This window comes from Ovis canadensis, chromosome 2 (genome assembly GCF_042477335.2).
Source record: "Ovis canadensis isolate MfBH-ARS-UI-01 breed Bighorn chromosome 2, ARS-UI_OviCan_v2, whole genome shotgun sequence".
In the NCBI taxonomy this organism is placed as follows: domain Eukaryota; kingdom Metazoa; phylum Chordata; class Mammalia; order Artiodactyla; family Bovidae; genus Ovis; species Ovis canadensis.
In genome coordinates this window covers 66,563,865-66,590,013 of record NC_091246.1, presented here as the reverse complement: position 1 = coordinate 66,590,013, position 26,149 = coordinate 66,563,865, and the positions used below count along the sequence as shown (strand labels likewise).

General features: G+C 42.2%; 1 protein-coding gene across 2 annotated transcripts in view; it reads right to left on the bottom strand.

Annotated features, from left to right (window-relative positions):
- TRPM3 (transient receptor potential cation channel subfamily M member 3) overlaps positions 1 to 26,149 on the bottom strand; it is a 596,910-nt gene that overhangs the window by 16,713 nt on the left and 554,048 nt on the right. For both annotated transcript variants that reach the window (XM_069574093.1, XM_069574094.1), the window contains one exon: positions 42 to 192. In XM_069574093.1, the coding sequence (XP_069430194.1) occupies positions 42 to 192 (151 nt within the window). The remainder of the gene's footprint in view (positions 1 to 41; positions 193 to 26,149) is intronic.

The following is a 26,149-nucleotide window of genomic DNA, read 5'->3' as shown; positions in this document are numbered from 1 at the left end:
CCCTACTCCATTCCACGGGTTCTGAAGAAAGACTCTCTTACTTAAAGACAGCGATGAGGAGGTTGACCAGCAGGATGTTTGCCACTAGAAGGTAGCAGGCCATGATGGCCGGCACGATCCAGGCTCCTGTCTTGCAGGGAGGCAGTTGGATTATTTTACCATCCTCTCGAGTCTCATTCTGTCCACAGGGAGCTGGAGGAAGCAACACAGGCAAGATGTGAGAAATTGTGTGGCTCTGGGATTAAAATCATAGACTGATTTGAATGAGAAGTTTTTTGGTTTTGTTTTTTTTTTTTTTAGATGAAGGAAAAACACAGCCATATCAAAACAAACAGAAAAGACTTCCAGAAAAGCCTAAATAAACAAACAAAAGCTTCATGAATATCCCTAGGGCTGCCACTGCAGAGGGAACTCAGTTCTGCCAGTCTCCTGAGTTTGTCATCTGAAAGAGGCGGGTGGGGCCCCCTGCTGGCTGGCTGAGTCCCTGGGGCACCGGATCTCCCCAGGAATCCTGGTGAGGGCTTTCCAGAAGCTCAGGAGGGGCAGTCTCATTGCCCCATCATGTTACTTTCAAAATGTGCTGTGGGCCTCAGAAGCCGACAGCTGTAAGAGCAGCAACATCGAGAGACTATCGATTGCGAATTAACACCAGGGCAGCTGTTAATTGCTGCAAGAAACAACCCAGGGGCTCTGAGTTAATGATTTGCTGTCTCAGTGTGGAAGGAGCGAAACAGGGCAGCACCTTGGGAAGTATTTAGGAGGACTGTCACTCAGTGCTCCTGATGGACGGCATTTCACGGGGAGGACGACGAGGGGCGATGGGCTGGGACCCTGGAGCCTGTAGCCACCTGCTTTTTTTTCCAGCAGCATTTCCATTCCAAAAATGTGCTTCTTGGGGCACAGGGAACAAAACCCAACTGCACTGAATAAACGAGCAAGTAGAGAAAAAGGAAAAATCTGGAGGTGGGGGTGAGGAGGAAAGTGATGTGTGGGGCTTGGGTGAGCGTGAGTAATGTGCTAATGAGGCCTGTTTGGAGTTTCCGGGTGAATCCAGGGGAAAACAAATCCTTGACAAAGCTCCTCAGTGCTGCACAGACAACACAACCCGGGAAGCGAGACGGTGCTGATGGCTGTGAGTGCCCAGGGTAGGTGAGGTCGCTTTCCTGTTCCAGCTGTCTTATGCCTGCTTTAGAACAGGGTCCTCTTGCATCTACTTGTGAAAGAGGAGGGGGGTGTGAAGCAGTCATAGCAGTTGACAGAGGCAGCTTCTGGAGATCTGCTGGGAAAGTGTGCAAAGTTGACCGAGAATCTTGGCTGGAGGACTTGGAGGATGGAAGGGGAGTCCATTTCCTTCTCAGGAGTTCAGGTGGCTAGGTTCTGTGCTCTGCAGCTGTTCTCAGTCCTGACAGCACTAGGGATCTTTAAAAACTGCCAAGACCCAGCTCCACCCCAGATAACTGAATCAGAATCTTTGAAGGTGGCCCTGGCATCAATATTTCTTTCAAAGATTTCCCCAAGTAATTCTCAGGTGCCACTAACGTGAGTCTACTAAATTAAAATTAGGCTGGAAAAATTCTGTGATTTTTGATATGCTCTCAGGTCCAAAATACATCTTCTCAACTTATGAGGGTTTTAATAATATCAGGTCACCAAGACTCTGTTTTAATGGCCAGGAAAAGATGGCCAAAGTGCTTCCTTTGGATGTGCCTGCAAGAGGATCAGGTGTGGATGGAGTCGGGTGTTCTCAAAGAGCTAGCATCTTTTTTGTTGTTGGCAGTTGTGTCGCTACTGACCCAAGACAGCTCAGTAAGGGGTCCTGATAATTTCCTCCTCTGGAATGAAAACCCAGTGATAGAGGCCCTCACTGACTCCAGGATGAGGCCCAGACTCCAAGGGTAGTTAGCTTGGTACCATCTCTTGCCACTTTCTACCTCTCCCTCTGAGCACAAACTAGACCAAGTTTTTGAAGTTCCCAGAAATGTCATGCTCTCTCTTACTTCCTGATTTTTAGTCGTGCTTCCAAAAAGCCCCTCTGACACCTTGCTCCTACTCCCATGCTTCACCTGGGTGAATCCTAGTCATTCTTAAGTGCTCACTTAGCTTTTGGCTAACTTTCTGCTCCTTTTCAACCAGGACTGGGATAGGTATTGACAAAGATCCTCTACTTGACCTAACTCGACTCAGGCTCTTCTGTGGCCTCAATCTGTGTACTTCCACATTTGTCTCTGCATTTGCCCAATTTTAGCAAGAATTCTGCTAAGTACATTTAGCCAGAATCCCCATCCTCAGTATCTGATCACCATCAACGTTTGATCACATTCCTCATCCTCCACTGTGCTCCATCTGAAGTGTAATCAGCCTGGCCTGTCTTCAGTAAAAATACATTAGGTCAGGTAAGCCAGAAGTCCCCTTACTCCTGATGTTTCCTCTTAGTGATCTTCCATCCACTGACCCACACCTTGCGCCTGGCTATAAACTTCCCTTTTATTTTTCATTCAGAGTCAAACCCAGTCTCTCTCTTCTAGTACAGAATTTCATTGCAGTAGCCCCCTTGAACAAAGTCTTCCTTTACCAAACGTCATGAATAATTTTTTCTTTTGTAATTCTGTCTTCCTTATAATCCCAGAGCTCCCTTTGTTTGCCCCTTTGGCAGGGGTGGGGTAGGGGTAGGGGTGGTGGGGGCTTCTCAGTACTGTATCACTGTTGCCAATTTACTGGTCTTTGTGTCCAACATAGGATTCCCACTGGCAACATATCTCTTCATGGTTTCCCATCACCCAGCTCAGTCTATACACACAGCACGTTCACACACATCCACATGTGAAAACTGTTGAGTGACTAAAGGAGATCATTAAACACAGTTTGGTTGCTGAGCACTAACATCTGCCACAGCTCTGCAAGCCTACTCATCTTGGACAGTTCTAGCTCTAAGCAGTTGCTGGTACCTTTTTCCTTAGGTCGTTTCCAGAAATCCTACCTGTCGCCTGGCAAGAAAGCTTCTCATGCTCAACCAGATGCCTGGGTCTCTGATACCCACTGGGCTGTAGGCCTCATGGACTAGCTCACTTTGCTTTTCTCTCCTCAGCAAAGCTTAGGATCCCTACCCATCCTACCTGCTTCCTCCCGGCTTGACCTCTTTTGGGGCTGTCAGACCAGGGCTACCCTTTGCTTTGGCTTCTGCTCAGATCTCTATGTGGAAGCCGACAAAGAGCAGCAGAAAGAACGGCTTGGGGTAAGGGGCAAAGTGTACATAGTTTTCACAAGTACGATCCCTATCTCTATTTAATGTCATCTTGCAATTTCCCTTTACATTCTGGGAGAATGTAAAATAAACTTGTGACGGGCAGGACTCATCCATCTTTTGACCTCATATTTATGTATTCATTTTTGGCCACACAACATGCGGGATCTTAGTTCTTCAACCAGGGATGGAACCTGCATGCCTTGCATTGGAAGCTTGGAGTCTTAACTATTGGACGGCCAGGGAAGTCCCACCGACCCTGTATTTAGTGAAGATGCAGTCACTTCCTCCAGTAGAGAAAAAAACCTTTCTTCTAGCCTAGAGGAAAAAACCAGTGAGAACAGTAGGTGCTTCCTAGTTTCAGGTGGCCTGTGCACATTTCCATGAGTCTTCAGATAGTGTCATTAACATGTCTCTGGATCTCTGCTTGGTTTCCCTACTAGTTACAAAATTGGACGAACTCATCATCTTTATATAAGATTTGCTTTGCTTTGATGTCATCATAATTGGCTCTGGGAACTCTCTGACGATCCTGTGAATATTGATTTATTCCACCTTCTCCCAATTTTTTTCCATCCTGCCTTTATAGAATGGTAGTATTACTTCAGTGGTTAGAAACATGGCATTTTAATTCAGCATATCTGGATTCAAATCCTGATTCCACCATTTTCAAATGATGCTGTTAGCTTACTCCATGAACTTCAGCCTTCTCATCTGTAAAAGGGTAGTAGTATATATGGGAGAGATCGTCAAGATCTTTAAATGAGATAGTGTTGGAGAGCACTTACCTTAGTATCTAGCACACAGCACTTTAACACCAACAGTGATTAACATTAGTTGGTGTCATCATTGATTATTTTTGTAATTAATAGACTTGAAGCTTCTCAAGGTTAGGGACTATGTCTTAATGCTCTTTATTTTGCAATCACTTAAGCATAAGAATAAGCATAGCACTTATTCTACAAATATTCGTTGAGTGGTTATAATAAAAGAGATGCTGGGGGGTTAAAGAGACAGTCCCTGTTGCTAAGGAACTTACAGTTCAGTAGGTGGCACAGAAAGGGAACAGACTTCACATTTATTGGGTGATAGGAACACTGCTAGGGGCTCTGAAGAAGCAGAACTGCCATAGCCCCTCTAGCCTGAGTGACACCAAGCAGGCTGCTAGTCAGGATCAGCCTTAAGGACCATCATCTAGCTTCTACAACAACAAGTGCAGTATAAATGAGTTAGATGATCTTTGTGACAGTGATAATGATAATAAAAATGAATCAGTAAGAAACAGTCTTCATTTGGTAAAATCAGCAAAGAGGCAGTAAACATTATATGCAGCAGTTAGTGCCAAACATTGCTTTGTAATGGCTCCTAGCCATGTCCTTGCTCAGAGTATTTATCTGTACTAGAAGGTGCTATGACTCAAACTTACAGATGTCTACCATGGATGAAGATGAATGAGGTGCCTTAAGGCAGGACAAGCAGCAGATTTTAGGATGGAGAATAAGTTATCTGGACTGTAAAATGGTCCCAACTAGTATCTGGGGTTCATATTCCCAGGGCACATAAACCCAAGATGGCACATGGGCGGATGTTCAGGAATATGTGAGCTGGTAGCTCCCACTGCACCTCCTCCTTCCTGCTTAGAACCTGACATGAGTGGTTTTTCTCCCAACCCTTTTGCAAGAAATGACAAGTTGTCACCTTCCTCTTTGCTGGTGACAGTCAGAGCAGAGTGTCTCCAGTGCAGCAGTCCCCAACCTTTTGACACCACGGACTGGTTTTGTGGAAGACAATTTTCCCACAGACTGGGGTAGGGGATGGTTTTTGCATGATTCTAGCACATTACATCTATTGTACACTTTATTTCTATTATTATTACATCAGCCCCACCCCAGATCAACAGGCATTAGATCCCAGAGGCTGGGGACCATTGCTCTAGAGGATGGTTCCACCTGCCTGGTAAACATTTCCCCTTCCTCTGGTAATGGCATCCTGGTTTCCCTTTGTGGAACTGTCCCTCTCCTACTCACAGTCCAGAATTTTGGGTGAAATGAGCTGCAGTTCCATCTCAAGGAGATTTATCCATGTATTTTATCCCCTGATGGCAGTGATTGGTTCAAGGATGTGATCCTAGCCTGACCAATAAGAACCAATGAGCATAAGGCTTGAGATTTTTGCTGGGACTCATATTAAAGAGAAGTTCTCTTTTTACATTGCAGTATAAGTCTACCAAGGGAAGAGAGCCTGCCCAGGAGTGACTCCATCATAGAGAAGAGAAACAGATTCACAATTCAGTCATGCCTAAAACCAGAATTCTTCAGTTATATGAACCATAAAATTCCTTTTTTCCTTAAGTCAGTTTGAATTGGGTTTCTATCACTTGCAGTGAGTCCTGGCTAATAAAATCACACTTGCTTCCCTGTTCCCTGTCCACAATAATTAAAGATGTTGACATTTTGTGTATGCCACGCCTGGGAGGCTGCATTGGGGCCTTGGAGTAGCATGAAGAGACTGGAAGGGGCAACTGGGAATGTGAAATCTGACCTGACATCAAGGTTGAGTCACAAGTTTGGGGTTTTATGGAACAACAGACTGGTTCCAAATAGGAAAAGGAGTACGTCAAGGCTGTATATTATTACCCTGCTTATTTAACTTAGATGCAGAGTACATCATGAGAAACACTGGGCTGGATGAAGCACAAGAATCAAGATTGCCAGGAGAAATATCAATAACCTCAGATATGCAGATGACACCACCCTTATGGCAGAAAGTGAAGAGGAACTAAAGAGCCTCTTGATGAAAGTGAAAGAGGAGAGTGAAAAAGTTGGCTTAAAGCTCAACATTCAGAAAACAAAGATCATGGCATCCGGTCCCATCACTTCATGGGAAATAGATGGGAAAACAGTGGAATCAGTGACAGGCTTTATTTTTTTGGGCTCCAAAATCACTGCAGATGGTGACTGCAGCCATGAAATTAAAAGATGCTTACTCCTTGGAAGGAAAGTTATGACCAACCTAGATAGCATATTCAAAAGCAGAGACATTACTTTGCCAACAAAGGTCCATCTAGTCAAGGCTATGGTTTTTCCAGTGGTCATGTATGGATGTGAGAGTTGGACTGTGAAGAAAGCTGAGCGCTGAAGAATTGATGCTTTTGAACTGTGGTGTTGGAGAAGACTCTTGAGAGTCCCTTGGACTGCAAGGAGATCCAACCAGTCCATTCTGAAGGAGATCAGCCCTGGGATTTCTTTGGAAGGAATGATGCTGAAGGTGAAACTCCAGTGCTTTGGCCACCTCATGGGAAGAGTTGACTCATTGGAAAAGACTCTGATGCTGGGAGGGATTGGGGGCAGGAGGAGAAGGGGACAACAGAGGATGAGATGGTTGGATGGAATCAGTGACTTGATGGACGTGAGTCTGAGTGAACTCTGGGAGTTGGTGATGGACAGGGAGGCCTGGTGTGCTATGATTCATGGGGTCACAGAGAGTCGGACATGACTGAGCGACTGAACTGAACTGAACTGAGGCGCCAAAGGCTCTGTTGCAGTTTTTCTCTAGCAAGTATAGAAAGCATGAGAGGTCTACACTGGTCAAAGCTCAACTGTCCAACTGGGGCCTCTGACTCAAACTAATGGTACAGATTTTACTTATTATCACGTCAGTAGGGTAAACACACTTGCAAAACTTTGGCCAAAGCTTCCAGTTACTCCCAAAGTGAATAAAACCCTGTTCTAGAAACTGATCATAGATAGATTAGGCCACAGAAGGCCTAGGGTGAGGGTACAGATACAGAGTGGGGCACTTACATCTATGCCAAATTATGGCCAAATTAGAAGGGATGAAACATCTGAGAATTCAAGTTCTCTATGGTTTATCTATGTGGATCACATTGGCATATCACAAGGCAGAAAGCTGAAAGTGCATTGATAGGAAGTGAAATGGATGACTGGACTCCAGAATGAGAGGTTGTGTAGTCATAACCGACCAGATTATGCAGGTGAGAGTAAGAAAGTCCTCCCTTTTCTCCACATGTTCTGGAGTGGCTGGAAGGTCTTTTTTTTTTTTTTTTAAATCATAGACAAATTTTTATAACAGCCAAAATAAAAGTCAATAGCATCCCTCACTAGAATGAAAGGCATGGGGAAAAGTGCTTTTGTCTGTTTAGTTCACTATAGCAGCCATAACATTGCCTGGCATATAGAAGATGATCAATAAATATTTGCCAAAAGAATGTGGGCAGGAATATCACATACTGTACATTTAACTTGCAATACCAGGCATTTCTGTAAGGGTTATAGTGATCAGTTTCACTGGGTCAGTATCTGTTTTCCTATTTACTTCAAGATCTTAAGGGCCACCATGACCTGCTAATATGAGATGGTTCCTATTAAGAGCAAAAAGCTAAAAGAGGGGAAAAACATGGATATTTGGTTATTTGTTTTTGCTATTAACTTGCAAAGGGTCATGCCTGACATTGGTAAAGTCTATAGCAAGTCTCCCTTCTGAATGCTATTGTATAAATCTCATGGCACAGCAGCCATAACACCCCATCTTAAACTCACGGCAGACGTTGCTAATCATCATGGTACTCTTCTGTCAGGTGGAAGCCTTGGGATCCTTTTTAAGGCAAAACTCCCAAAAGCACACCAATCAACTGACACTGACACAAGAAATGGGACCTTCCTCATAGTTCCCTAAAAAATGAGAAAATGAGGTCTTGGTCAAAGACAATTTCCATGCCTCTTTTCAGGATCCTCCTTTTGCCCACTTGGCTTGGCCTTTGCCCAAACTATATTACTTTGAAGTTGCCCAGGAACACAAAAGGGTCAAATTAGACATCCTGCTATTCTCAGACCCTGACATTTTTGATGAAAGGCCACCTACATATGTCCTGGGCTACTTGACACTGACTGCTGTCCATTTTGAAAGACAACTTTTAAAATGGATGCTTCTGTAGGAACTGCTGATCTTAGTTCATTATTTGGGATCATCAAAAGTGAAGGGCAGTAGAAATTTGGAATAAACACCTGTGGAAAGCATAGCACGTGCTGGCCTCTGTGCTGGGCACTTCACATCAGCCATTACACTTAAAGCTTCCTGGCACATCCGTAACAGAGGTATTACCCTTCCAGCTGTGGAAACATGCCCTGAGCAATGAAATGCCTTACCCAGGATCACACAGCTAATAAGGGATAATGCCAGAACCATTCATTTATTCATCCAAAAAAATAATGAGCTCCTCCTCTGTGCCAGTGGGAATTGGTTCTGGAGATGCAATTACGAATGAAGCAGAAATGGGTCCTCCTCCTCTCTGACCTCAAAGCCTGTATGTATTCCTCACTATTTCAAATGGCCTTTCCAACGTAATAAAGCTAGTGATCACCTGTCACAAGCTTCAGGGAAAGGTCCTGTGCTATAAGCTTTACTTACATCACCTGTTTTGATCTTTATAATACTCTAACATGATCAATTTTACTGCCCCATTTAAAGGTGAAGGAGTGAGGCTCAGAAAGCCTTAGTACCTCTGTCAGTATTTCAAAGTCAGTAAGAACAGGGTCAGGATATCCATGAAAACTTGCTCAACTAGTCTCTTATCTCTGCTTTTGGAGAAAGAACCAACATGGGGTTGAGAGGAATCTCAACTGTGAACAAATGTAAAGACAGACTGATAGACATCTGAATGTTTCTTGCTTTCATTAACACAAATAATAGTCTAAGCTGTTCAGATCAGGTAGCACATGTATGGAACACTAAAATGCAAAGTGTGAAGAAAAAAATCTGATTCATATAATAGGTATCAGGTGCTGGTATCCTTGTCTCAAAGATGGACACTTGCTCTTTTGATTTTACTCTGTAAGGCATGGAGGAAAGAAGCATTTATTTACTTAATACATACATCATATTGATTTCAAAAAAGCATGAGAAATTCGAAATGAAACACCAGTATTTGATAAAATGAATATCATGTTTAAAAATATAAAGAAAAAGGATATTTCAAGAAGATAGTCTCTTTCATACATGGCTGAAGAAATGCCTCAATCAGTTCAGTTCAGTTCAGTTCAGTCGCTCAGTCATGTCTGACTCTTTGTGACCCCATGGACTGCAGGATGCCAAGCCTCCCTGTCCATTGCCAACTCCCAGAGTCTACCCAAACTCATGTCCATTGAGTCGGTGATGCCATCCAACCATCTTATCCTCTGTTGTGCCCTTCTCTGTCTGCCCTTAATTTTTCCCAGCACCAGGGTCTTTTCCAATGAGTCAGTTCTTTGCATCAGGAGGCCAAAGTATTGGAGTTTCAGCTTCAACATCAGTCCTTCCAATGAACACCCAGGACGGATCTCCTTTAGAATGGACTGGTTGGACCTCCTTGCAGTCCAAGGGACTCTCAAGAGTCTTCTCCAACACCACAGTTCAAAAGCATCAATTCTTCAGTGCTCAGTTTTCTTTCTAGTCCAACTCTCACATCCATACAAGACTACTGGCAAAACCATAACCTTGACTAGACGGACCTTTGTTGGCAAAGTAATGTCTCTGCTTTTTATTATGCTGTCTAGGTTAGTCAAAACTTTCCTTCCAAGAAGTAAGCATCTTTTAATTTCATGGCTGCAGTCACCATCTGCAGTGATTTTGAAGCCCCCCAAAATAAAGTCAGCCACTGTTTCCACTGTTTCCCCATCTACTAAGTGATGGGACCAGAAGCTATGATCTTCGTTTTCTGAATGTTGAGCTTTAAGCCAACTTTTCACTCTCCTCTTTTACTTTCATCAAGAGGCTCTTCAGTTCTTCTTCACTTTCTGCCATAAGGGTGATATCATCTGCACATCTGTGGTTATTGATATTTCTCCTGGCAATCTTGATTCTTGTGCTTCATCCAGCCCAGTGTTTCTCATGATGTACTCTGTATGTAAGTTAAATAAGCAGGGTGACAATACACAGCCTTGATGTACTCCTTTTCCTATTTGGAACCAGTCTGTTGTTCCATGTCCAGTTCTAACAGTTGATTTCTGACCTACATATAGGTTTCTCAAGAGGCAGGTCAGGTGGTCTGGTATTCCCATCTCTTTCAGAATTTTCCACAGTTTGTTGTGATGCACACAGTCAAAAGCTTTGCCATAGTCAATAAAGCAGAAATAGATGTTTTTCTGGAACTTTCTTGCTTTTTCGATGACCTAGCGGATGTTGGCAATTTGATCTCTGGTTCTTCTGCCCTTTCTAAAACCAGGTTGAACATCTGGAAGTTCACGGTTCATGTATTGCTGAAGCCTGGCTTGGAGAATTTTGAGTATTACTTTACTAGCATCTGAGATGAGTGCAATTGTGCAATAGTTTGAGCATTCTTTGGCATTGCCTTTCTTTGGGATTGGAGTGAAAACTGACCTTTTCCAGTCCTGTGGGCACTGCTGAGTTTTCCAAATTTGCTGACATGTTGAATGCAGCACTTTCACAGCATCATCTTTTAGGATTTGAAATAGCTCATCACTTCCACTAGCTTTGTTCGTAGTGATGCTTCCTAAGGCCCACTTGACTTCACATTCCAGGATGTCTGGCTCCAGGTGAGTCATGAAGATCTTTTTTGTACAGTTCTTCAGTGTATTCTTGCCACCTCTTTTTAATATCTTCTGCTTATGTTAGAGCCATACCATTTCTGTCCCTTATCGAGTCTACCTTTATATGAAATGTTCCCTTGGTATCTCTAATTTTCTTGAAGAGATCTCTAGTCTCTCTCATTCTATTATTTTTCTCTATTTCTTTTCACTAATCACTGAGGAAGGCTCTCTTATCTTTCCTTGCTATTCTTTGGAACTCTGCAATCAAACGGATTTATCTTTCCTTTTCTCCTTTGCTTTCTACCTCTCTTCTTTTCACAGTTATTTGCAAGGCCTCCTCAGATAGCCATTTTGCTTTTTTGCATTATAGCTTATTCCAAATCATAGGCAATGGAATAAAGAGCTTAGTTGAAGGTATGACTACATTTATCCGATTTTTTTTTTTTAAGAAAGGATTTTCAACTAAAATTCCATCTTGGAAAGATAAGGAGACAAAGAAGATTTCTCCACCGTATTTTGAAAATCCACAGTTTGACATGGAGGATTTAGAATGCCATTAGCACAGCTCCTATGGCTTACTCCAAGGAATTAAGACTTACATAGCCCTGCTTTTTTGGCCTGTTTTTTTCTGACACAATGCTTTTCTGGGCAGGAGAACTAGAGATGCCTCCTTTTGTATAGCTATATCTATCTAGAAGGGCTTCCCTGATAGCTCAGTTGGTAAAGAACCCACCTGCAATGCAGGAGACCCTGGTTCAATTCCTGGGTCAGGAAGATCCTCTGGAGAAGGGACAGGCTACCCACTCCAGTATTCTTGGGCTTCCCTTGTGGCTCAGTTGGTAAAGAATCTGCTCAGCTGGTAAAGAGGGAGATCTGGGTTCAATCCCGGGGTTGGGAAGATCCCCTGGAGAAGGGAAAGGCTAGTAATACCCCTCCAGTATTCTGGCTTAGAGAATTCCATGGGCAGTCTAGAAGGTTCCTGATCTAAGAGTTCTAGATAGCAGTAAATCCAGGCAGAAGTCTTCTTTATGGAAGAAAGGGGGTTTTTCTGTTTCTTTCAATAGGCTACAGCCAATGTCCTCTAGGAAAGGAGACCAGGAAAAGAAAATATAATTGAAAACCAGGTAAGCACAGCTTCGTAGAGTTGAAATCACTACCCACCAGCTCTGTGTTTTACTTCTTTTGTGGTTCATTTCTTTCCCCTTCCCCTAGCCTATACGATAGGCAAGTTGGTACAAAGGCAACCATGAGAAAGGCGTAAGAGGCGGCCTGGGCTCCTTCATCTGTGAATGGAGAGACTTGGACTATTGACATCCTCTCCAGTGTGATGTCCACACAACTCAGAAAGTCCAAGATGACTGTAGGGTACAGGAACAGGGCATTAAGTAGTGCTGAACTGGACAGTGAGATAGTCATGACTTTTTCAAGCCTGTCTACATCTTCCAGACTCCATCAGAGAGAATGCATCAGTTTGAGGATAATATTTCTTTAATGCTTCCTTCACATTTGCTAAGCTTCCTTTTTAGTAAAGACTTGCCGGGCTGAAGGCCCAAGTCTTTTAGTAAAGACTTGCTGGACAGAATTTCATAACAAGGTGGTGTTTTCATTCTGTTTATTTTATGGTCATTTTCTATTACATCAAATCACAGTGAGGTTTCAACTTATGGTCATGATATAAATTTTTAAAAATAAATTAATTTAGGTTTTGAAATTGAGTTAACTTAATTCAAAATATTACAGAGTGGACAGATGTTACAACACAGTGAATGGTTTATGGGACTAACTAAAGGTTGGGAAATGCTGGATGATTTCTAAGCCCCATCTAGTCCAGACATTTTCTTACTCTGCGAATCTAAGAAAAGAAACAGAAGACCAGAATAAGCCCCAGACTGGATTATCTATCTCAGGAGCTAACTTATAAAATGCCACTTATAAAAGCTGTATCCTTTTCATTCCTATCAGAAAAGCAAAGAAACAACTAGGTCCCATTGCATGGATATAGAACCCAGACACCACCAGGAGGGAAAAGAAGTCACTGATGACACAGCCTCTAATTTGAGAGGGTTAGGGTTACACATGCTCAGCTTTCAGCTATTAAGGAAGCACAATTAAATTAATAAGCTTTTTTTTTTTTAATCCAGTGAATTAGAAAGCAAGCTAAGGGTATGTTGTGTGTGAATTACAGGCAGGGGAGGGGGGAGGTAGGGAACATCCAACACCCTCCGTTATCTTCGTTCTGTGTTCTAGCTATTTTTAAATTTATTCTTTACTTTAGAGACACCTGTCATTTACTTGCTGTTATTTAAGAAGGATTCAAAATTCATTATTTGCAGTCAGGAATTACTATCAAAAGATCCTGTACAAAACTTGCTGGGAAAGGACGTGTACCTAGACTTGCTGTTTACATGTCAGCGGGTCTGTTGTCATGATGCAGCAAACTGATTGCATTAATAGCTCCAATTTCTCTCCCACTGTATCCAACCTCCCTTGCCATGTGATTTGATAGTTTTATTTCTCTGACTAAACAGGCAAGTTCTATTTCCTTGCCCCTTGGTTCCTTGCCCCCGAGTTTCAACATGTGAGTTTCTTTGGCCACAGGGATGTCAGCAAATGTGACCCATACATAACTTGAAAACACCCTTGAGTGTTTTTGTTTCCATTCTTCCACTTCAGTCATCACCACAAGGAACATGCCTGAGCCAGTCTGCTGGAGAATAAAACACAGGACCCTCTGGTCCTAGTTACTTCTGTTGTTTGAGCTGAGGTTGTATTTGGATCAGCTGCCAGCCAGCTGACCCCTTGGCACATTCCCAAGCCTAGTCAAGACAGAAGAATCATCCAGGCAACCCACAGGCTACTGAGCTCAATAAATGCCTACAGCTTTATGCCACTGCCTTCTGGAGTGGTTTGTCCTACAGCATTATCAATAGATAATATCAACAACTGTTGTCAATAGATAATGTCAAAGACGCCTGATATACACGTTCCACTCCCCTGGCCCTGCTCACAGCTAGAAGAGGTAGCCCTAGGTCTCTTGGGTTGACAAAGCCTTTTCCTAATTTCTTCACCCTCCTCCCTTAATTCAGGCCACATCCCATCATTGCCCAGGGAGCAGGTCCCACCATCATCCAAGGGGCAAGGAGCCAATTCACTGAATGACCAATGGCTAATCAGACTTGGTTTTTAGAAATTAAACTGAACAGGGAGATCAGCTGGGTGCTCTGTGGCGACCTAGGGGGCTGGGATGAGGGGTGAGGTGGGAGGGAGACTCAAGAGGGAAGGTATATATGTATATATATCAGTGATTCACGTTGCTGTACAGCAGAAACTAACACAACACTGTAAAGCAGTTATTCTCCAATTAAAAATAAATTTTAAAAATTAAACTGAGGTGCAGAGACTTTAGTTAGAAGATGAAGTCAAGTCGCTCAGTCATGTCTGACTCTTTGCGACCCCATGGACTGTAGCCTACCGGGCTCCTCTGTCCATGGGATTTTCCAGGCAAGAGGACTGGAGTGGATTGCCATTTCCTTCTCCAGGGGATCTTAATTAACTGGAGATCATACAGTCAGACCAAGTTGAGTCATTTAAAAGTAAAGCAAGCCATCTGAGAGGAAAGGGTAAGAAAGGGAGGAAGAAAAGAGAAGCAAGAGCCAGACAGGAAGAGAGGAGGAGAGATGACTGATGGATTGAGCCTGGAAATAAGTAGACAGAAAAGCAGTCGAGTGGCCATGTCTTCAGATTCTGGCTTCCCAAAACCACTTCCAGCTTCATTTCCAGTCAGCTTACGTCATGCTTTGCTTCCTGTCTTTGAATGTTCTTGAGGTTTCCTCTTAGACACTTACAGTCAATCTTTATTTAATCTGAGTGGGTTTTGTTTTCTTGCGAGCAACGTTTCTCTAGTTGAGGACACAGCGATAAACCCCTCAGAGAGAAACAGCTTCTCAGGCTGGTAGTTTCATCAGAGCAGGCCCAGATCCAGTGTGCTGGGGGCTCATGGTAATTAGGAGGAGCCCCAGCGAGAGCGAGGAAAGGGGCTCAGGGAGGGGTTGGAAGGATGGAAATATAAAGCACTTAAGTTTCAATTTTACTGAGGGCTCTTCTCACTCTCTTGGATATCTGCCTAAGCAAAATAGGATTAGACAAGCTTCTTTCTTCATCAAACCAAAACCAAAAACATTCAGAGAAAAAAGTCAAATATACGATTTACTCTCCCAGAATTTGCGCTACGTCCACCTCCACTGTAACTCTTGGCTGTGACATTCTCATCCCAATTCCTCATGCTTCACGGACACCCTGTCCAGAGCTTTGAGGACAGAAGCAGGTGTCCCTTCCAGCCCATGCGCAGGGAGTGGGACTCCCTCCTCATTACCTTGACTGTGGAAGGTTCCCCGGGTGGGTCCATTCCACCGAGCCACCATGCCTCACAGTAAGGAATATGCTTCTTGTTCTTGTTTAAAGAAGGACTGCATAATTTTTCAGAACCCCACACATCTGTCCTACTGGCCATATGAAGAGGGAAGAGCCAGGGCCTTCTTCCAGAGGGAGTGTCTCATGAAAAGAAACCAGCAACCTGGCATCAGGGCTCTTTGGGCTGAGAAGGACTGGTCACCAATCTTTCAGGCCAGGCTTTGCTATCTCTGTGTATTTCATCAGGAATACTAGGCTGGACCAGCTCCACAGAAATGATCCATGGCTCCTGCCGACTCCCATCAGATTGCACCCCCAGAGTTACAGGACATTAAGGGAAACAATCAATGTGGCCCCTACCATTCAGGAATGCATTTGCAAGCAAACACAAGCTCCTGCTGACATTATTTACAAATCCCCTGGGAAGTGACAGATAACAGAAGAAATCCATTTGTACTCAGACCTCATGCTCCTGGCTCTGTCTGAGAGTGGGCCTGTCCTCCCTATACTGCCATCTGGATCCCGGACTCTGCTCTCTCCCTTTTCACTTGAAGGCCCTTCTGCCTGCTTGTCTGTTTACTGCAATTAATAAAATGTGAGCATCTCACACTTCAACTCCTGCTCCTCAAACAAAGACTCTGGATCATAGTTAGTTCATGTTCTACTTAAACCTCAACTGCTATGGGTGGGCTCAGATTCCAGCGCCCATCACTTGCTGTCATGTGACTAGGAGTCCAGCTGAGGCAGAATAGAAACATTATCATTATTATAACAGAAGAGTTGGATGACAGTAGACCCTTGTATAGTGGGCTAACAACTTTTTTCTTTCCCAGAGCAACACTGGCACACATCAGTGAAAACAAACACTTTTACCTTGAAACGTTTACCTGTTAAAAATAAGAAACTTGGATGTTGATCAAGTGGAGAAGCAGGGTGGGGGGGGGGCATAGAAAGGAGCAAGATGGGAAAGGCACTTTGCTCTGAATTGTGGTTTGAATATTTTCAATAACATCCTTGTATGTTTCCTGTTTTGGAATCTACCTATCAGTGACCCATCTTATTTAAGCATTCTTTGAAGTTACTAGACATAAGCTACTAATCTCAGTGAGCTCAGTTGGAGTCCCAGGTCTGATATTTGCCATCTATACACTATCGAGTAAGTCAATGATTAATAAAATGTCTGAGGGTGATAAAATCATACTATTAATAGAAATAATATTAATAATGATGATGGTACATGCCTAGATCTCATCACTCATTCCACAAGTATTTATGAATCCCCCACGATGTGCCAGATACTGTTCTAAGTGCTTGGGTTAAACCAGTGAATGAAGCATCAAAGGTCCCTGCCCTTCTTCAGCTTGCATTGAGAGAGGTGGTAGGTAGGCAGAAAATAAATAATAGCATCATAAATAAGTAAGCTAAGTGGCACTGTAGAAGGGGATAAGTGCTGTAGAAGTAAGGCAGGGCCAGAAGGATCAAGAGGGCATGTGGGTGCCTAGGAATGGTAACGAGAAGGTGAAATGGGAGCAGACTCCAGTCTTGGATCAGGGAGTTGGCCAAGAAGCAGTCTGGGGAGAGGGTGTCTGAAGCTGCAGGCAGGGCTAAGGCAAAGGCCCTGGGCCATAAGCACTCCTGCTGTGTTCTAAGAACCAGAACTGAGTCTGATAATATAATATAGAAAGGAGCAGAGAATAAAGAAGAACGCTAATGGTTGGAGGGAGGATGAATGTCCTGTTTGGGTCTATGGAAGGATCTCCCAGGATCCAATCAGGTCATGATAAGGTATTGCTATTTATTGTTAATTCTTATTGGTTTTACTAAAGCAGCTGAGTAATGCCCCCTCATCTATTCTGGCTACTGCCTGACAGTTTTTTCATTTATTCAGTAAGCCCTTTCTTCATTACTTCTGTTTCTCCCAAGAGACCCTCAAAGCCCTTAAGTGAGGACTTTCTAAGTGGTGCCAGTGGTAAAGAACCTGACTGCCAGTGCAGGAGACACAAGAGACAGAGGTTTGATCCCTGGGTTGGAAGATCTCATGGAAAAGGGCATGGCAACCCGCTCCAGTATTCTTGCCTAGAGAATCCCATGGACAGAGGAGCCTGGTGAGCTACAGTCCATAGGGTTGCAAAGAGTCAGAAACAACTAAACTGACTTAGCATGCATGCCCTTAAATGAAATAGGGGCCAACCCTCTGTCCCCAGGTGGTGGACTAAAGGGAGCTAAACCCTGGTCCTTCACAGTCTGCAACGGTAGCTCTCAGACTCCCTCTGTGTTCACCACCATAAAGAGATGGAGCGCTAATGAGAACAGGTGCCCAGGCTCACTCTTTCAATCCTAACCACGTCAACAGTTATTCTGCCTTTATTGGCCAAACAAGCAGCCTGCTGAGGGAAAGCTGATTTGAGCACAATCAACTTTTATAGATAGAAGAAGTCCTCACAGTATGAGTCTCGGGAGAGGTTCTTATTATAATGACTTCAGAACACAATCCAAGCTTTTCTCATCGCTGCTTAAACCCCTCAGTAGTGGCTCTTAGTGCAAACTATTCGCTGTACCTGCTGTGTCAATGAACAGTAAGCTTAGGGACAGGCAAGGACCCTCTGTTTCTTAAGTATCTTAACCTTTCTTGGGGCAGGAAACCTAACCAAAAGCTGTAGTCACAGTTAGTCTGAAAAACTTCTAGACAGTTTTATTCAAAAGTCTGTCTATCTATCACAAGGCATATGCAAAGAAAGGGTGGGTTTTTCATTTCTTTTCTTCATGAAAATAGGAAGGTTGCTACCTCTTTTTAAATGAAATAGATGGTTTATATAAAATCTCTATTTATCTCCTGTACCTAGACAAAACCCCACACACACACCAAAGATGCTGTTTTTTTCCCACAAGTGATTAACTGAGTTGACGATGTTGATTCAAGTATTTGAAAATTAGATGGCTTCACTTTGTTATCACACAAAGTACAAGCTAATGACATGTGAAAAACATATGATATTCTTTTTAAAGGCCTTCCCAATTTTTCTAAGCGTATGCTTCATGCAGGATCTCAGAGGAGGCATTTCCTTTGGCCAAATTAATCTGAATAGACCTGTGGGAAAATCTGAAAACTAAACCACAAAGCAATATAAAATGGCTAGTTTCTGAGTCCTACACAGAAAGGAAACAAGTTGGGCTTTTTCTACTATATCTCTTGCCTAATTGTGAAACAAAGGATGTTCTTTGGGTTCTGGTGGACCAGCTTGTGGGTTGCAAACTTGGGAAGTTTGTAACCGAATGTTCTTTCTTTCTCTGTATTTTATACAACTATTTCATAAAAAGAGAATGGTTAATGTGCAGACTCTGGGCTGTTTGCTCAATGATAAGCATATATGTGTGCACACCCCCGCCCCCACCTGGAGGGAGAGTGGAGAGAAGAGGAGGGAAAGCTAAAGAAAGTTATGGGGTAAAATCCAGCTTGACTGCTAAGTTAGTTAACAAGATACAAAGGAACAGTCTCCTATATGCATTTAATGTACCACCTGCTGCTGCTAAGTCACTTCAGTCGTGTCCCACTCTCTGCGACCCCATAGACAGCAGCCGGTCAGGCTCCCCCATCCCTGGGATTCTCCAGGCAAGAATACTGGAGTGGGTTGCCATTTCCTTCTCCAATGCATGAAAGTGAAAAGTGAAAGTGAAGTCGCTCGGTCATGTCCAACTCTTAGCGACCCCATGGACTGCAGCCCACCAGGCTCCTCTGTCCATGGGATTTTCCAGGCAAGAGTACTGGAGTGGGGTGTCATTGCCTTCTCCCCTAGCTACAACCAAATCCCAGTGTAAGATGCAATTCTACTGAAGACTATATAAAACCAACGTCCAGTGGATTGAGTGAGATCATTGTTCCTTGAGGGCACAATAGGACACGTCTACTTGAACCGACATAAGGCAGATGGCCCGGATTTTCACTACAGCTTTTCAAAGAACAGGTTGATGTGGGTCTGATGAAACAAGTCTCAAACTCAAGTATTAATAAAACAAGCATTTTTATAGCAGACAACTGTGGTTACGAACACCCTAGAGATGGGTGTATCAGATTCCATGTCAGATACCTTCATATATATTAGCTCACTTGTCATGGTAATAAACAATTTTTTAAAAAGATTATTAAGATTATGGAGGCTGTTTATAAGACAAAATGGTAGAAACCCTGAAAGGAACACTTTAGAACTTCCCACCCATTCATTTATTTTTTTAAAAAAATTTCATTTGAAAACCAGTTCAGAAAACACTTGCTATATTTCAGGCATTATTTTGCATGCTTGATAATTTTCAGCTCATAAAAATATGAAAAAAAGAATAAGGTGGTGTTTTAGCTCAAACAGCCATAAAACAAAATACCATAAACTGGGTGGTTTAAATAACAGATACCTCTCACAATTCCAGAGGTTAGTAAGTCCAAGATCAAATAGCCAGCTTATCTGGTTCCCCAGTGACAGCCTGGCTTCAAATGGCTACCTTCTCACTGTGTGCTCAGAAGGCAGAGAGAGAAGAAAGATCCCTTCAGTCTCTCCTTAGAAGGGCACTAATCCCATCACGAGGGTCCCACCCTTGTGATCTCATCTAAATCTGATTACCTTCCAGGCCCCAGTGCAATCACAATGGGGCTTAGGGATTCAACCTATAAATTTCGGAGGGGACACAATTTAGTCCACATTAGGTAGATTCTTTTATGTCCATTTTACAGGTGAGTAAACCAAGGCAACAAATAGGCAAGTGAATTGCCCAAAGACACACAGCTAGTAAGAGACCTCAGAGCCTGGATTCAAACCTAAGATTTCATCCTCTTAACTACAACATTGTGTTATTTTTCATGGTGATGGAGTTGAGAGTTACATTAGAGTCATGAAGGTTTTTATGCCCAGACATCTGTATTTATACTGTCTTTGTTTCGTTCTTTTGTCTGGGTCAGTGGCTCTCAAATGGTGATGTTCATAAATAATACTCTTCATGTTATAAAAACTTTTCAGAGTAAATTGAACCAGACGTGATTTTAGGCCAACATGCTTATTTTAGAACCACATCTGTGTGGATAATACATTCAGTGTGAATGGAAAAATGTATATTTATCACCACAAATATAATGAAAGAAATGGAAAACCCAGGTTTTATTTTATTTATTGTTCAATGGTACCTTTGAAAATGAGTAAACTAATATTCTTTGGAAGGGGTATGAATAATTCCAGGCCCGAAAGCATCATTTAGCTTCAACCCACAGGCTTAAAGACTCAATTTAAGCCTTCCATAGGTCTCATTTATCCCAGTTAACTGTGTAAATAGTCTGCTTTTTACCCATGGAAACAGAGATCTCTCCATTTCACTAAAGTGTGTAAATGGGCCCAAGAATAAGCAGCTTTCTTAGGTATAGCTATTTGCATCCACCATGACTGATAGCTTCATTTAACACAGTAGTGTTGGGTTTGCAGTAGGATTTCTGCTGAGAAGAGGCTGAGGGCCAACCCAAAATAATGTATAATCAAGGAACAAAGCCAAATCTTGTTAGCTGCTCTGTGTTATAAAGGATAGTCTATTATTTCATGTTACTAGGTGAGTGAAGGAATTGGTTATACTGATGGTTGCCATGGATATGCACTGCTCTAGCTGGTTCCAGATTACAGCAGGAACCAGTGATGTCAAGTTGAGGAATATCCAATGAAGGGATCTGGCTTTACTAACTGGTGGAAGCCTGTATGTCAGCATCTGAGATCAACAGATGTTCACAGTCATGTTTATGTGCTTCTGAATGCAAAAGAATTGCCATTGTTATGGCAGGTACAGGCCCAAGTGGACAGAGTGGTGCCAGTGATATAGTTACTGCAGCCACTGCAGTTAAATTAAATTATTTAATTTAAATAATTAAATATTCATATGAATTAGTTAATATTTTTTTATACTTATGCCTGTTTGGGCCTGGCTCTAGTCTAAATTAAATTTCCACAGAACTGACCCAGAATATTGATCCACAAACAATGATTCATGGGCCTTAATTTGCTCTATTTTGAGAGTTAAAGAGATAAAGAGGCTTTCATATTTTTGTAGATCTAGTGATCTGAATTATTTTATACTCAAGATTGAAATTACTTTAGATTCTTGGACTCTTTACTTGTGTAGAATCTTCTTGCTAAACAATCCATAGCTAGCTAGCCTAAGATATTGTACATGTAAAAATAAAACTGCATTTTAAAATATTCTATAATTCAGACTTTTCTAATTTGATTCACATGATAGTTAAGATTAGAAGAGTTTTAGATGTTACTAAATGACACTTTAAAAAGTTAATTTGCTGGATAGCAACAGTGGCTAGGTTTTTCTTCTTTGCCTAAGAGATTCTGGGTGCAAATTAAATAGATGGAGTATTGGGCAATTCTGACATGACCACTGATTGTTCAACAGAGTAGATCCAAGCACGAAATGTCCACTGAATGGTCAGTCAATCATTTAAGAGTAGGAACAAGCTGTTGCTGCTGCTAAGTCGCTTCAGTCGTGTCCGACTCTGTGAGACCCCATAGACAGCAGCCCACCAGGCTCCCCCGTCCCTGGGATTCTCCAGGCAAGAATACTGGAGTGGGTTGCCATTTCCTTCTCCAATGCATGAAAGTGAAAAGTGAAAGTGAAGTCGCTCAGTCGTGTCCGACTCTTAATGACCCCATGGACTGCAGCCCACCAGGCTCCTCTGTCCATGGGATTTTCCAGGCAAGAGTACTGGAGTGGGGTGCCATTGCCTTCTCCGGAACAAGCTAACCAGTTACAAATAAAATACTTGATTCCAAATATCTCCAGCATAGAAACATCTAAAATACCTTCTATAATGCATCTTCTAGTCTTTCACATTCTTTTTCTCTCCTTTTGCTCCATTATCTTTCATCTGTCTTTTATTTACTTATTTTTGAAGTAATTACGAGGTCAGTTTTCTACTCCATCAGAATAACAACATCATTCATTTTGAGCTGTCCAGAAAATGCAATGTCCCTTTCTCATGTATCCTTCCAATGCAAAGTCCTGAGGATCTGTACTGAGGTTTGACAGGAAAAGCCTTTCCTCTCCAGAGTACTGAAATGCAGTGAAAGCTTATCTCAGTTCAGATTCTGTCACATCACATCTGCAAATACAAGAGAGGCAGGGAGCACTGGGTCCAGGCCCCAGGGCCAGTCAGCCTGAGTTCAAATCCCAGTACTGCCGTTTATTGGCTGTGTAAGCTTTGGCAGGTCACTTAAATATCTCTGAGTCTCCGTTTCTTCAACTATAAATTGGGTGATTATCATACTTACCTCAAGAGTGTTGATGCAAAGATAAATGACTTGTTGATACGTGTAAAACTTTAGATAGCGCTGGGTGCACAGTATGCATTCAGTAAGTGTTGGCCATGTCTGTAAGAGGCCCTATAGCCACAAGGCTTTTAGCCCAGACTCTTGAGCCAGCTGCCAGGGTTCAAAGTCTAGCTCTGCCTGTCAAAATAGCCACGGACTTTAGGCAATTTACTTATTAGGTCGAACCACATGAAATTTCTGAGAGTAAACAATTTTGACCTACAAAAATGGCAATTTCATAGTTCAATCTAACATGTACATAATATTCTCTGTGACTCAGTTTCCTTATCCCTTAGAAATAAGGGCAATAATCCTATCTCAGGGATTTCCAGGTGGCTTGGTGGTAAAGAATCTGCCTGCAGTGCAGGAAACTCAGGCTTGATCCCTGGGTTGGAAAGATGCCCTGAAGAAAGAAATGACAACCCACTCCAGTATTCTTGCCTGGGATATCCCACGGACAGAGGAGCCAGGCAGGCTGTAGTCCATGGGGTTGCAAAGAGTTGGATACAACTTAGCAACTAAACAACAACAACAACAATCCTACCTCATAGACTGTTTATGGGGAATAACTGAGTGGGCACTTGCAAATGATGACAGTGCCTGATTACAGACAGTGCTATTCCAGTTTTGACTATTATTATTTTTATTACCCTCATATCTCATTACTACTTGACACAAACTTTTCCCAAGAATAGTCTGCTTTTATCAATCAGCCTTTCTGTCTTGCCTGCAAGGCCCTTTTCCTTCTTCAAAGCTTGGTCTCAATTCATCTGATTGACATGACCACTCTATTCCCTCCATTTCTACCATGTCTCTTGGCATTTGTTTATTCACTAAGGACAAGATGTTTTGTATCAGCTGACAATGGTTTCCATATAGTCTTTGTTTTCTTCATATATTGACCCTAGAGTATAAGGGTCCAAGAAAGATATGACATTTCTTCTGTTTTAATTGTATCTTTTCATATGATGAGCATTTTTATATCTTTAGAAAAACTATATTTTTAAAATGTGGGACTCCTAATGTCTTCCTATGTTTTTTAAAGGGACAAAAAAAGTTGAATAATTTTAGATTTATAGAAAAGTTGCCAAAATAGTATAGAGAATTTCTGTATACCCTTGACCTAGTCTCCTCTAGTATAAGTCTTACACAACTACTGTGCTTTTGATGACATGAAGAAATGTACATTGGGATGTTACTGTTAACTAAACTCCAGGCTTGGGTCAATATTTGACCAATTTTCTGCGAATGTCTTTTTCCTCTTTCAGGGTCCCATCCAGGATGCTACGCTGCATCTGGTCATCGAATCTCCTTAGTCTCCTGGTTTGTGACAGTTTCTCAGTCCTCTTGTTTTGTTTTTTTTTTTTTACTTTTTTTCCCTTGTTTTTTTTTAATGACCTTGACACTTTTGAGGAATACTGGTCAGGTGCTTTGAAGTATATCACTCAATTTGATTTTGTCATATATTTCTCCCCTCCTGATTAGACTGGAGTTAAAGAATTTGGGGACGAATTCCACAAAGGCTTCAAAGCTATGTTTTTTCCAGTAGTCATATATGGATGTGAGAGTTGGACCATAAAGAAGGCTGAGAGCCAAAGAATTGATGCTTTTGAACAGGGGCATTGGAGAAGACTCTTGAAAATCCCTTGGACTGCAAGGATATCCAACCAGTTAATCCTAAAGGAAATCAGTCCTGAATATTCATTGGAAGGACTGATGCTGAAGCTGAAGCTCCAATACTTTGACTACCTGATGCGGAGAACAGACTCACTGGAAAAGATCCTGATGCTGGGAAAGATTGGGGGCAGGAGGGGAAGGAGATGACAGAGGATGAGATGGTTGGATGGCATCACTTGACTCAATGGACATGAGTTTGAGCAAACTCAGGGAGATAGTGAAGGACAGGGAAGCCTGGCAGGCTGCAGTCCACAGGGTCGCAAAGAGTCAGATGAAACTTAGCGACTGAACAACTACCACAAAGGTCGAATGTCTGTCTTGTCGTATTATGTTCAGGATAAATGACACCCATGTGACTTCTCATGTGGTGTGACTTCTCACATGGTGTCAACCTTGATAACTCTCTGGGCTATTTAACAAAATAAAGTTTTACATAGAATTCTCTACATATTAAAGTTACCAAGAGACTATCCAAAGATAGTAGATCGATAGATTCTTAAAATCATATTTTGAAGCACTAAAAAGGCTTGTTCATTGCTATCAATCTTATCAGATCCAACAACTCTTTTTTATAATATTTGTATTTTTTCCTTTACTGTTCTGAAATAAAATTTATCAATGGTATAATTTACCTGCATGCATAATTATAGAAAAATCAATATAGTGTTCTAATTTTAAAAATACAGGGAGAATAAAAGGAAAGCGATTTATAACATAATAAATATTTTGATATATAAACGCTCAGGTCTGACTATTCCACAAGCCACAGTGAAGTGGGCAGATACCTAAGTGAAGATACCTCCACACCTATGTGACGAATCTGCATGAATGACCGACACAAATGTAGACTGAATAGAAGACTCAAGAACAATCGGCAGCATTGTCACTGATGAGCTGATTTTCCAAAAGGGTGAACAACCCTTGGGAAATGTCCAAAGCAAACAAAATACCACTGCCATCAATTTTCATGGTGGTTTCATTCCTGGAAAAAATTACTGCTTATTAAAAACATGCAAAAATATTGTGTTTTTAAATGTAAAATGGAGCTAGGCTCAGATAATCATATCCAGGTTTTTCACCTAGATGAATGCCTGCAAGAAACACTGGAGAGCTGTGTGGGAGAGAGAACAATGCTTGACTGTGTGAGTGTCCTGTACATTGCAGGACATGGGCCCTCCCTGAACCCCACATATTAAATACCAGTGGTGCCCCCCAAGCAAGGAGGGTAGGCAGAAACACTCCTTGAGTTACAAGATAAAATTTCCAAAATACAGAGACCAAGTACCAAGTCAAATCACCACTGATAAAGTTTAAGACCAATCAATTCATTGCTCAGCTAGAGGCTGGGTTCATAGCCAGCTTATGAGGGCGAAACTTTGCCTGGAATTCAGGTTTGTGCTCCTATTCAGCATGATCTGGTGCTTGTGGGGCCTTCAATAGTCCCCATGGTAACAGCTGGATTGATGCTGATTGATCAAATCATGCAATTCACATCACAGACACATAAACACACTTACAAAAGTATGCACACACACATACACACACAAACACACATATATAACACAACCACTACAATCACTACTACAGCTAAATTCTGCAACAAGCCTTTCAAAAATTTTCCATTAAATCTAAGAAAACACTCATCCCTACACTGGCCTAGAAGGTCCTAGACAACTTGACCCTCATTTGCTATTCAGCTTTTTTCAAACTATATATTCCCTTGTATACTATCTTTCTATCATGTTGGTTTTCTCCCAGTTACTGGCAAGAGTTACCTCCTTTCTGACTCAGGGACTTGGCAAAGACTACTTCTGGGTTCTCCTGCCCATTGCCTGGTAAACTCCTACTTACTCTGCATAGCTTAACTCAAAAAGTCACTTCCTCAGAAAGCTTTTCCCTGAGTCTCCTTGTTTGATGTTCTCATATCACTTCTATTT